This window comes from Pipra filicauda, unplaced genomic scaffold (genome assembly GCF_003945595.2).
Source record: "Pipra filicauda isolate LSUMZ 115617 unplaced genomic scaffold, ASM394559v2 scaffold90_size2875636_pilon, whole genome shotgun sequence".
Lineage (NCBI taxonomy): Eukaryota > Metazoa > Chordata > Aves > Passeriformes > Pipridae > Pipra > Pipra filicauda.
The window spans coordinates 1,437,302-1,449,706 of NW_024105098.1; the positions used below are offsets into that span (position 1 = coordinate 1,437,302).

Here is a 12,405-nt window from a genome sequence, read left to right on the forward strand (position 1 = left end):
CCTTGCTCAGGTGCATCGTGATTCCCATGTCTCTTTGCAGAGATGCTCTACACTGTTTCTTTTCCAGTGTAGAAACTGCAAAGAAGTAGTTTGAGGCAGTGAAATTTTCTTCTGTTTTCACACAAAAAATGAATAGAGGGCCTCTGTCCTCTCTTATCATTCCTGGACAAGGTCCTGTTGCTGTCCCTAAATTAGCGCAGTCAGTTAGATCCTTCCTTCCGTGGACTCATGAGAAGCAATTGTTACCTTTGTCTTCTGATGTATCAGCGAGACTCCTTGCTTGTTGATTGCAATCAGCACAATCTCTGGGAAATTTGGCTCCGAGGCTTGCTGTGAACAAGTAACACAGGAAGATAAGCAGAAAATGAAGAAATTATCTGTATGAGGTGCACGGTGACCTTTAATAGTGTCCAGTGCTGCTTGTTCTCTTTCCCAAAACGAACACTGAAACCTTTTGGCCCCATATCGATGACTTGAGCAACTGCTGCATGAAAGCAGAATCTGGTCCATTATTTACTACACTGATAACAGGCTTAACAGTTGCTTGCAAACCAGTTAAGGGAAGTTAAGAGCCCAGCAAGGAGAAATTAAAGGTAGCAAGTAGGAAATGATTCTTGGGAGGTATCCTCTCCAGAATGAGAGGATTAATACAGTTCTGTTCTAAGGGAAGAGTCCCCACAGAGACAAGATTTGGCAGCATTTTGTTGTGGAGAGTGATGACAGGACAATTAAGCATCCATGTAACTAACCCCCTACTGCTAGTACACACCTGTAATATAGGTATTACAACTGGAACAACAACATAGCCAGTAAACGGTACACATAGTTCAGAATGGATAAAGAACCCATCTCCCCACTTTGAAGGAACTGAGTTTTCCTCAATAGATCACAGGAACTCAGCTTTCTAATGTATTTTCACTTATGCAGATATGGAATTATAGTAAGTCCGTATCCCCTAGTACTGATCTGCTCCCAAATCCAGTCACACAGGCCTTCAAACCTACCTTCACCTCAAAAAAGGCTGATCCAAATGTTGGCCACCGGTGTATCATTTTCAAGAAGGCAATCTTGGCCTCATCCACAGTTTTTCCCTCGTGTTTACTATATGCTGCAGTAATGCTCTGTTTAGGAAAAGCAGATACAAGGCCTGTTCAGTTGGGAGACAGGCAGATTTCCAGTGCCCAGCATTAGCACTAAAGACAGCAGCAGATCATCACCAAGATCATGGTTTTTTTTCCCACAGCAACAGAAGACTGTGAAGATGTAAGGATCCTGCCATGCCCTGAGGCAAGGGGGAGCCAGAATCCCCAGCGTTTCTTATTCATGTGTTGGGTGAAGGAAGCCCAGCAGCCCCAGGGAATGGACTGCAGGTCAGAGGGGCAATGTAGGATGAAACAAAAGAAAGGCAGTGTTCATCACCCACAGACATGTATCACATCTTCTGCTGAAACATGTAGGGTCATTTGAAATAGTGTCCTGTGTCTTCCTCAGCGGACTAAGTAAGAAGTACCTGCTGAAACTTCCTTGCCTTTTCATGGAGAAAAGAGCCTTTTGCTGTAAGTAGCATGCACATGGTACAAGGAATTTTATTTGGTGCCAAACTATGAAATACTTTATTACACACCTTAATTTTCTGGTTTTGTCCAATATCCTCAAATTCCCAGTCCCATCACTGATTTCCCTGTCTCTAACTCTTATTCTGAGCACTGGAAGTTGCTTACTATCTTCAAGAAAGATGCACATCTCAAATCAAGTCATCCAGGCCCGCAGATATCTTTCAGAGCTTTGGTAGAGAGGATGCAAAATGAGGATTGTAAGAGGCAAATAGTCTCACTGTCCCGCTGGCAAATCCAGCAGTATCCAATAGCATCCCTCCATAGTGCTTTCAAAGGCTGTCAGCTCAAAAATGTAAAGTGGCTCGATGTCTATCTTCTCTCCTAAAGCTCTCTATAAACAGTATGACTAAGGAAAGCTGATGTTCTTACCTTCTTCCATTCATCTGGTGAGACTGCTCGGAGCAGATTGTCTGGCACCAGCTCCTTCAGGATTTTGGGGATGGTTGCCAGCTGTGCGCGGTCATTATTGAAACGCACTTTATAAATCAGCCCTGCCAGCTGGACAGCTTCATCCTTGGAACACTTATGGTAACCTCTAAGGTACTTTGGCAGCTCCTGGAAGAGACCAGCTCTGAATTCAGGCACAGTGGGCTGAAGCAAACACTGACTTAAACATTCTAAATCCGTAAGGTCAGGATGTGAGTCTTGCCAAACACAGTCCAAGGACATCCTGAGAAATTTAGGGTTGATCTTTAAAGGTCCTTTACAACTCAGAACTTTCTGTCATTCTCTGTACAATTTATGGAGCAAGACAAGCATCTCCACGGAACAATTTGGTAAGGGAGCTGTGCTCATATCATAGCTAAGGTGTGAACACTGTGAGAAATAAATCTGCTTCTGAGGCTGAGCTGTGCCTTCTGGAGGCATTCCTCTGGAGGCTCTATAATGCAGGCCTTGGGGAGGGAGACAGTAATACTTCCTCAGGAGTGTTTCTGGGATCACACTATATCTGGGCTTTAGGGAGCTGCTTACCTGGTGGTAATGGAAAATGGTATCAGCTTTCAGGTCCTTCCCAGGAGTGACATTCAGCCACAGCTTTCTCATGAAGTACACCTCATATGCCACAGACATAGCAGTCCCTAAGGAAACCAGATCTTATTAGTGTTCTCTGTGTCACTGACAGTTCTGCAGTTTTTAAATGGCTTGTGAGTTTCTGCAGAAAAGTAATTCTGGTTTTAATAGTAACAAATAAAATTGCTACCCAAAAAATACAAAAAGCCATTTTAGATGACCAAGAAAGTGATTAGTTGTCAGTTCCTGGACACTGCTCACACAGTGATCTGAGATATGGGCTCTCCAGAAATGAAGGAGAAGGTGAGGGTGCCAGCCATGGAGTGTTTGTTATTCCTTGGTGCTCCTGACAGCTGCCTGCTGGTGTGCAGCACACCTGAACTCTGGTGCACTGATGCCAGTACGTTCCCTGAGGGCTGTGCTTACACAAACGAATTGTGATTTAGTGGACCCACATCTTTATGCTGTGGTTTTTGGAGCTCCTAGCAGCTGCATCAGCTGTGGGGAGAGAAGTTAGAAAGTCTTAGATACATCGAGCTTCAGGAAGTTGAACCTCGGCTGTCCTGAAATAAGCAAAGATCAGGATAAATTGATAAGAAATTTGAGTGGAGTTCGATGTAGATTTCAAAATGTATGTTATACATGGGTGGGGGGGCTAAGTGCAAGGAATTGCTGTTATTAGTATTACATTGTTTTATTCTAATGGCTGTTTCCCTGACAACGTAACTTGTGCTTGGGTATCACCAGGTAATAATCTGGTTAAAAATTTTCTGACAACCCAAGGAATGTAAGTGACACCATGAAGAACCTATTTACATTTGTTGGCTGATGCTTAATACTTGAGGATCAACCTGTATGACTTGTGTGTATCCAGCAGTGTGTTTTGGATACACCAAAAGATTTTTGGTCAAAAAAATCTTTGTTACCAATTTAAAGTTTCTGGAGAGATCCCCACACAGAGATGCTCTGGTGTTTCTGATAGCCTGTGCTTGGCTGCATTGGGTCACTTGCTGCTGGTGCAGGCAGTAACCATGTGTACAAACAAAAATGGTATAAAAAGACTCTGCTAAACACTTCCCAAGATGGAGTGAATCCTACTGGATAAATCTGCTCTTTCCCAGTACAACACAGCATGTCATGCAGCTTCTTGTCATGCTGGCATTCTCCTTACCATCTTTCCCTGGTTTGTTCCTCCTGTTCCAGTCTGTCACCTGCCTTAGTGAGTCAAAGAAGTAGTCTGCTTCGTTCTGACTGATCACCTGCAGGGGCCAAGCAATGAAGGAGAGAAAGGAGGGATTAGCACATCATATAAAATACTGCCAGTGCCAACATCCCCAAATATCAGGCTGAATTTTCTTTCCCTGTCTACAGTAAGAGGGCAGAATTACAGCAGGAAAGACAGGGGCAAGGGGAAAGAAGTAGAGAAATAGGAGAAGAATGGTTCAATTTATTTACATTTTGTATGGGGACTTTTATTGCATCCTGTTTTTCTTTTTGCTTTCGAAGTCAAGCTGGAGATGCCTACCTTATTCTCAGCTTATTCTCCTCTTTGTAAAATATTGTCACGTACTGGGTTCCTCTTTTCAGGAAGGCAGCACATCAGAAACTCCCTGTGCTTGGGCTCACTGCTACTTTTGCCTTGGTCACAGTTCCAGAGAGAAGGGACCTCTCAGCAAGGCAGCCAGACCAAGCTTCAGTTCAAGCAAGGCAAGCTCCTGACAAACTAGAGAGCAATCAACTGGTGCTGGTTGCCCTTGCTCTCCTTAATCCCAGTGGGCACTGTGTATGTGCAGCACAACTCCTGGGAAAAGCCTGAGTGGAAAAGGGCTGAATCCAGCACTAGGCAACATCCAACTTGCAACAATCTCAGCAGCTGCTAGAAAGCCCATGTCTTCTCTGCTTTTAGTACCACCTAAGTATTGGCAGGCTGATAGAAACTTGCATCTCCATCCAGCCCCTTCAGGAGATTTAAAATAATTGTCTGGTGCTAAAAGTTTGAGTCTAGGTAAGACTCAGTAAGACAGAAGCAGTAATGACCTGCTCTGGTCTTTGGCTTCATGTGGTTGTTTAGGTAGTCTGGTAAATAAGTAAGAGAGGAGGGAGAGTCTGGCCACAGTTGAGAAGAGTTACCTTGTCTGCAATCTTCACAAAGAGGCTGAAACCTTCCCAGGAGCTCAGCTGCAATTTAGAAGCGATGTTCTGACACAGAGTCCGGATCTTGGTGTTTGTTCCCACATCAAATGTCTATGAGATAACAAGACTCTTGTTAGAGAGGAAGAAGAGCACTGAATGTCTTCAAACATGCTCCTGGGTGAACACATCAAGGCTGGAAAAATGGTCAAGGCTGGGAAAACAAGTAAGTGCTCACCTGTTGTGTTTCATTGGGGAAGCAAATCTTGTGTGAGATCTTAGTGTTGTTCTGTAAGATGGCCTCAACCTCCACAGGATGAGGTGCCCACTTCCTGCAGCCACTCCTGGAAAATACCACCACCATCATAAGAGAGATCAGTGCTGGATGTTTAATCATTGAGGAGCTGAACAACAGTATTCCAGCTGAACAACAGACTCCACTCAAAGTGCTGGTGCTGTGTGGTGGGGCAGGCTCCAATGGACCTTCACCCCAGTGAAATTCAGTATATTAATAGCAAGAAACTGAGAGTCTCATTAGAAAATATATTAAAAGCATATTCTACTCTGCAACAAGATTGCATGAACAAGGCACCTTCCTAGCCAGTACCATTGCCCCTTCTATAGATTCAGCAGCATTTTTCCTTACTGAAGTGTGAAGATAATGGCTACAAGGAGAAATACATTTTATTTAATTCTTGCATCAAGAAAAGATGTATTCAGATTCAAAATTACTTAAAGCACAGAAGGCAAGTACCAAAAAGGTTTGGAGGGCTCCTGAAAGTGTTTTATATAAGAGCTGGAGTGCAATCATTGACTCAGGAGCTGCTAAGCTGTACAAACCCAGTTCTTTGAAATTATACCTCAGAGCAGAGCTGCTTTTTAAAGCAAAGGAACTGGCCCTGAAGTCTGAGTCATGCCAAAACCTTGACACAGTTAAAGTGAGGAGAAATCTAGCACATTACCTCCTGGGGCTGGTATATTCCTACCCTCGGTGGCCCAGAGCAGGCTGTTCAGAGGTTTTGTACACGGTAACTTATGGGCCAAACTCCTCTCACACTGGGTCAGTCTCTCAGGAAGAGGTTAGTCTGGATCCAGCTTCAGTTGTGTAGAGTTGAAAACTAATATTTTTTTCCATTCAATAAAGTAGCAGTTTCATTTGGAGAAGGAAAACCTGACTGTTCAGCCAAGCTGAGCAGCATGTGCAGGTATTGTACGGAGTGTGGACCTTCCCTATTCAGTCACCTGTTCCTGAACTGGCATCACAAGGAGCTCAAGGAAGTGCAGCAGCTTGGCTGGAGAGGCACAGGGCCACCTCTCTTTGCAGCCTGAGCTAGGAATTCATTGCCAAGGTGAGATCAGTGGCCAGGATTCTGGGGATGAAGCTGTAAAGCTGTTTATGGAGGAAAAAGTAGGTACCCAAGGGCTCAGTTGGCCTCCCCTGAATGTATCATAGGTCAGTCCTTTGAGCTGACTGCCCTCCCCTTTCCAAAGAGAGCAGGTTACTTATAGGGAGAAGTTTGACTAGATGATTGTTGAAGGCTCCTTCCAACTGAAATAGTCTTTTCTGTTCTATTCTATTCTATGCTATGCTATTCTGTGCTGTTCTGTGCTGTTCTAAACAGGTGCAGCTTTAATCTTATGAAAAGAACTGCACTTAGAAGACAAGATTTGTCTTCGTTCCTCTTCCCATCCCCCAAGCTCCAGATCTGGGGAAGTTCAGCAAATAGAATTCTCCTCCCAAACGGCCCATTCTGCTTTCCCCTCCCTGTTTGCCCTCTCAAAAGCAGCTCTGTGAAGCTCAACGGGGCTTAGAGCATGAATAGCACATGATATAGGGAGGCAGGAATTTTCAAGTCTTCTCCATAGAAATAAACAATGAATAGCATTCCTTGCCATGCATTTTTCAGGGACTTCAAAGGCGAGTTCAATGTGTGGTGTCATTTCCTCAGCAGTGCCAAAATCCATGCACTGCAAGGGGGTTATCCACTGTGTTAGCATTCCCTTAGAGCCTGACCCACAGGGCTCACAGACCAAACATGGGGCTCAGCCTGAGAGAGGGAAGGATGGAGGAGCTGCAAGGAGAAATCATTGAGCAGCTTCTTTACTGATGAGGACTGTGGCAAGCAGGTGGTAAATCACAGCATCATCAAAAGGGAGGAGGCTGGAGTCAACCTTGATGCCAAACTCTGTTCTCAGAGTGGTAAGCTGGGTAATTCCAGTGCCTGGAGGAATCTAGGGAAACCTTCCCCCTACAGTTCAGTTGATCCTTCCTGAAATCCGGGTAGCCCTTCTATTCTCTCTGGTTGTGTCATGTCCATTAGAACAACAAGTTATTCAGAAGCTCAGGAAGCACTGTGGTTTGGGGGCCACGTTGCTTCAACCCTCACCAGGCTCAGGTAATGCCAAGTGGATGGAAAAGTGCCTTGCTCTGAGCCAGGTAAATGTCAGGGCTTTGCTCATTTGGATTTCTTCAAAGAGAAGAATTGATTGTATTGATCTTCTCCTCCCAGCATGGATCTGCTTTACTTCACCATCAGAAAACCAACAGAGCCATAGTAGCACTCTGCAGATAGCAATGACTTTAGTGGTGCCCCTCCACTATGAGTAAAACATACTACTGTTGTATTTTTAGCTGCACGTGTGCAGCTCTTTGCTACTGAGAGTCAACAAACTCCAAACTAATCCTCAGGCACATGCAAGAGAAACAAGGACGTGCTGCCTCACCAAAGAAAAGTAAGGTCAGGACATCATCAATGATGTCATTTCAAGCTGCATGCTGTATTTAAAACACTCAGGTTTGAAATACCAAGCTTTTGGAGTCAAGTGGTTATGTGTGATGATGAACTTTTAAAAAATGCTGCTAACTCTGTGAAAGAAAAAAGTGAAACTGGGACACAGATCACTTTTAGTGGTTCAAAGCCCATAAAGAGTTAAAAATAATTATCACTTATAAAAAAGAGGCTGTAAAGAGGGAAAGGAAAGTAAGAGTCATATTATTTTAGCCCTTGTGGTTTTTGGAGCCTGACTGTTGATTTTTGAACACTTTGAGCTGGTTATCTGCCAGATCATTTACCTCATTACTGTCTGAATCCTCCGACGGCACGCTGGGGCCAGTGTTTCTTTCTGACGTGTCTCTATGAACTTCTGGGCATGTTTGAGCAGTGACTTGCTGGGTGGGAAGAGGCCAGTGCAGAGCCAGAGGAGCTGCCAGCCCCTGGTCACGCTGTACCTGTGAACACAAAGCAAACAGTTCTGCTACAGCCACACGTAATTCTCTGTTTGACCACACACCAACCACAGGGAAGAGAAACACACTCCCATCATGGTGCCATTCAGCAAAGAGCTGCAAATCAACAGAGCCTTCACACAGGCTCTGGCAGTCATTTGCTGTGTAACAACCACGGCCTGCATGTGAAAACAGTGCTGAGTTCTGCATGAGCAATACTTGTGACAGTTGCAAGTCTCATGAATAAATATAAGCTTCAGGTTAACAGACATCTGGGCAGCAGTGACCCTGGTGCCATCCTCTTGGAAAGCCATTTGCTGCTCAAGCTCATGTGCATTCGGATTGTGGTTTCTCAGTGGTTTGTAGTCACCTGCCCTCTGCACTGGTGAGTTTTGCTCAGGGCACAAGCACTTCACATGCACTGGTTTCCCCTCACATGTGCTCCTGTTCTGAAAAATGAACATGTAGATGGCACTGTGTAATGTGGTAGTTAGAGTTCTTCAACACCCCACATCAAGTTGGTACCATTTTCAGGCAGAAACCCGGTTCTTCCAGCCTCTGCACCTGTGGAATCTGCCAGTTGAAGTTCTGGCACCTTGCCCTCACCAGTAAGAAAGGCTCTGCAGCCTGGAGGTGGTCAGTCGTTCTGCCTTCAAAGCGAGGAGCAGAACACACTTCAGTTGTGTCCCAGGATTACTCTGAAATACTCAGTGGTGTGAAGTGGTTTTGTTTGGGAAAGTCAGCATGTCTGGCTCTGAAAGGGCACCAGACTTTGCTGAATAAAGAGATCCTTGCTTGTCTATTCCCATTTACTATTCTCATTTTGCAGATGAAGACACGCTATTTTAATCTCTTTTATACTATATAGATGAGTGGTGTTTGTGTCTGTGCGAGAACGGGACATGGTCCACAGCACAGCAGCCTGGGAAGGATGAAAGATTTGTTGCTCTGGCTGTTCTAATGAAAGTATATGGAAATAGCCACCTTTCAAGCATTGTTTTTTCCACATCAGTGATCCCGCTCTAAACAGCGACTAAATTGGTGGAGCACATCAGGCATGGCTCTGGCACCATGGTTACAGGCTATGCATTAAATAGCCTGTAAGATTTGCTGCCTGCAAGGAAATGTAACAGTCAATGATTACAAACATGGTAAAGGTTCCACTAGGAGCAATACTTGTGGAACAGTAAGAAAGAAAATAAATAAATGGAAGCTCCTTCTATAACTTTTGCAGTGACACAATGCAGCCAGAAACAGACAAACCATTTTGTTAATAATTAGTATGATTTTAAGCTTCTTTTGGCAATTGATTTCCCCTGGAAGTAGGTCAAATTCTCATTTTGTGAGTGGGGAAGAAAACACCAGCCTGTTTCAGAGACTTTATGTGGGCAGAGGCCTGTGAAACCAATCTGTTCTGCAAGGCAGTTGTGTAACCTAATTATTATAACCAAAGTATTTATTCACTGGTGGTAAAAATCTAGTGTGAACTATGTGCTTATGAAGGGAAATGCTGCCATTGGGAAACTTGAATGGAGGGTTAGCAGGGCAGTCACTGGTGGGATGCAAGGACTATGCAGTGTCGTATTTTCTGCACAGACTGCCTTGGGAGCAAGAGAGCCTCAGAAACACCTTGCCTGCCTCACACTGTGCTGCACAGACAGGAGTATGGAATGCTGATGGGAGCAAAGCAGCAGCTCAGGGGAGATGAATGGTGTTCTGTGGCCTCTCACTGCCAGGCAGGGGTCCCGAGTGCTCCACAAAGGTGAGTCCCACAGCACTGCCTGGCACAAGGGAAAGTGTGACTCCAACCATCCTTCCCCTCTGTTCCCGATCCCCACCTGCACTTGAGGCCTGGCTCTGCGAGGAGCAGGGGGTTTGCACCCAGGGGAATACCTGTTTCTGTTCTCAGTCAGTTGCTTCATAATCTGACAGTAAATCTCATCCCGCAGGACCTCCTCCTGGATAGCTGCCACAAATATCTGGTCAGTGACTTCCACGGAGGAGTGTGCCTGTTTGGAGGGATAGTCTCCCATGAACTTCATGATGGGTGAATGTGCTGTTAAGGAGAAAAGCAGGCCAGTTTTGGAAGGCAAATGGTAAGTTTTATCTGGATCCTAACACGTTGGGGATCTTTTGATGTCTAAGTGGCAAATTCTGGGAGGAAGGTCTGGAGCATGCTCCCTGCCTGTCCCCTACCCCCTTTCCCTATGAAGCAGTCACTGCCTGGCTGTGATTTGTACGGTGTTAGCTGCTTGCTCTGGGCATATGCAGTAAGTCTCACTCTCTCCTAAAGCCACATTCCCAGTTAAGTGAGCCATCAGGAGCTGTGGAGCACTGGGAGGGAATAGGAATCTTTCCTCTGTAGACAAGGGACACAGATCGGATACATCCCACCTTTATGTGAATGTATGCCCTGTAATGCAGTGAAGGTATAACAACAGAGGCAAGTTTAGTGGAGGCAGCTAGCCTTTCCTTCCCCTGAGTGTTCTGAGGTCCCAAAGAGAGGGGAGAAAGGATATCAATGAAGGCCTGACAGGCCAAATCCCGAAGATCAGGGTCTGTGCATGCTCTCTTCAGCAACGGCTGTTTCAGGGGCTCCTTAGAGTGTGCCCACAGCTGACTGCGCCCACGGGATTTCTGGAGAACAGCTTTGCTGATGGATTCCTTCTCAGGAGTCCTGAATGAAGACAAGTGCAGGCAATACAACATTACTGGATCAGTATTGCTGGGAACATAGCAGGTCATTATCACAAAGTCATATCTCTAGACATGTTCTTTCCCAAGACATTGATCTCATATCTCCTTTGAGTCTGTAGGTGAGCAAGAGCAGGAAAATGTAGTTTCCTGTATATCCAGAAGGGAGAAGGTTTGCAAAAAGAAGAGAAGTTTTAGAAAACTAATTTCCCCCTTCTCTCTGAGGCCTGAAATGTTGTGTACCCTTGCTGAAGAAGGGGTGAGAACTAAGAATAGGGCCTGCTGGGAAGAAGTGACTCCAGCTGGGGTTCTACCCTCCCCTTTGCATTTCTGCAGACTTAAGATATAATAGACCATGTGCCAGAATCTCTGCACATCCAAAGTCACAATTACAGGGAACAAAGAGAAGAAACCCAATCAGAAATGGGAGATGCCATTTCATCCTAGGCTTTAAGGATCACTGATCAATAAGAACTTTCCTAGGGCGTACACTACACAGAGAGCTTCACCTGAAGTGTTCATAGGAGAACTCCTCCAGGGTGTAAGGCTTCACTTTGACATCCTCTTCATCAGGTTCCTCCATGAAGGAGTTCTGTGAAGCTGTCCTCCTCTGGTCTGGAGACATCATCAGCAAACTCTGTAATGACACAGCCACGTAGAGATGTCACATGGGAACAGGTCTCTGCACAGGTTGTCGGGTGTTACTTAGCATATGTGCACAGGTAGTGCTCTGTGCTGCCCAAGACCTTCTGTCCCCAAAGCAGCATCTCCAGAGACTCAAGAAAGACCTGGGAACAGTTGACTTAAGAGCAATTTCCACAGACTCAACAGCAGTACACATCAAAATGTATGTGACTTTCCGAAGCACGACACATTTTACGATGCACCTGTTTATCACCAGTGTATTTTGTCCCCAGTTTTTCTGCTTTTTACCTGTTAGCACAGTATCCAACATACTGAATCGCCAAAACTGAAGACAAAATTGTTAGCAGAGGGATCAATGGCAAACCTTGACTCCCTCAAAGATCATATTCTTTTAAAGTAGCTTGCTGCACTCAGAGCTTCCCCTGAGGCATAATGTGATCACCACTCAACCCAGTGTGAATGCAGGGAAATTCAACTGCACACCCATATCCACTAATTGCTACCAGTTCCAGGCACTGAAATCTCCCATGGTGAACAAACTGGGTGGTTTTTAAAAAGTTTTGCTTTTGTGCAACTGCAGCCTTGTCCTTAGAGTCTGGGCTAGGTTTAGGTTTGTTTTCAGAGAGGACAGAATGAAGTGCTTTGTTTCAATGGGAGGTATAGAATTTGTCTGAGTTTGGAGGAACAATTATCTTCCAGCTATAAATTTAATCATATTTAACTTTAATCATTATTTAACTTTAATCATTATTATAATTTATCTTCCAGTCTCTTCACAGAGAATGCTTAGCTTTTCTTACCAGCACTTGACTAGAGGGTTTTGTGAGAGAAGGAATGATGTAGATGTCTTCCAAAAATACATTCCCTGTTTTGCCTGTCCTTTCATTCTGGGCATGGATCCAGCCAGAATCTTCATCCAGCCTTTTGTCTTCGGTGAAGATTAGCAAGTCTCCCTTCTTGAAGGACAGGATGCCAGGGTCTTCTGGAAGACAGAATAAGGGAGTACTGTTCTGGCTTGACAGTCCAAGAAAATGCAAAGGGATTGCAACAGGAAAGACAAGGGAACTGTATTTTTTGAAGGCC

General features: G+C 44.9%; 1 protein-coding gene and 1 long non-coding RNA gene across 2 annotated transcripts in view; one reads left to right on the forward strand and one right to left on the reverse strand.

Annotated features, from left to right (window-relative positions):
- The window catches only part of MYO7B (myosin VIIB), a 51,508-nt gene that overhangs the window by 3,007 nt on the left and 36,096 nt on the right, over positions 1-12,405 (reverse strand). The window contains exons 37-48 of the mRNA XM_039391177.1: positions 12,123-12,304; positions 11,187-11,314; positions 10,503-10,660; positions 9,877-10,030; positions 7,831-7,986; positions 4,996-5,101; positions 4,758-4,871; positions 3,799-3,886; positions 2,589-2,695; positions 1,986-2,171; positions 1,005-1,121; positions 247-330 (exon numbers count right to left, since the gene is read on the reverse strand). Of these exons, the coding sequence (XP_039247111.1) occupies positions 247-330; positions 1,005-1,121; positions 1,986-2,171; positions 2,589-2,695; positions 3,799-3,886; positions 4,758-4,871; positions 4,996-5,101; positions 7,831-7,986; positions 9,877-10,030; positions 10,503-10,660; positions 11,187-11,314; positions 12,123-12,304 (1,580 nt within the window). The remainder of the gene's footprint in view (positions 1-246; positions 331-1,004; positions 1,122-1,985; positions 2,172-2,588; positions 2,696-3,798; positions 3,887-4,757; positions 4,872-4,995; positions 5,102-7,830; positions 7,987-9,876; positions 10,031-10,502; positions 10,661-11,186; positions 11,315-12,122; positions 12,305-12,405) is intronic.
- LOC113989948 overlaps positions 3,475-12,405 on the forward strand; it is a 31,681-nt gene continuing 22,750 nt past the window's right edge. The window contains exon 1 of the long non-coding RNA XR_005567201.1: positions 3,475-10,079. This is a non-coding gene — a long non-coding RNA (uncharacterized LOC113989948). The remainder of the gene's footprint in view (positions 10,080-12,405) is intronic.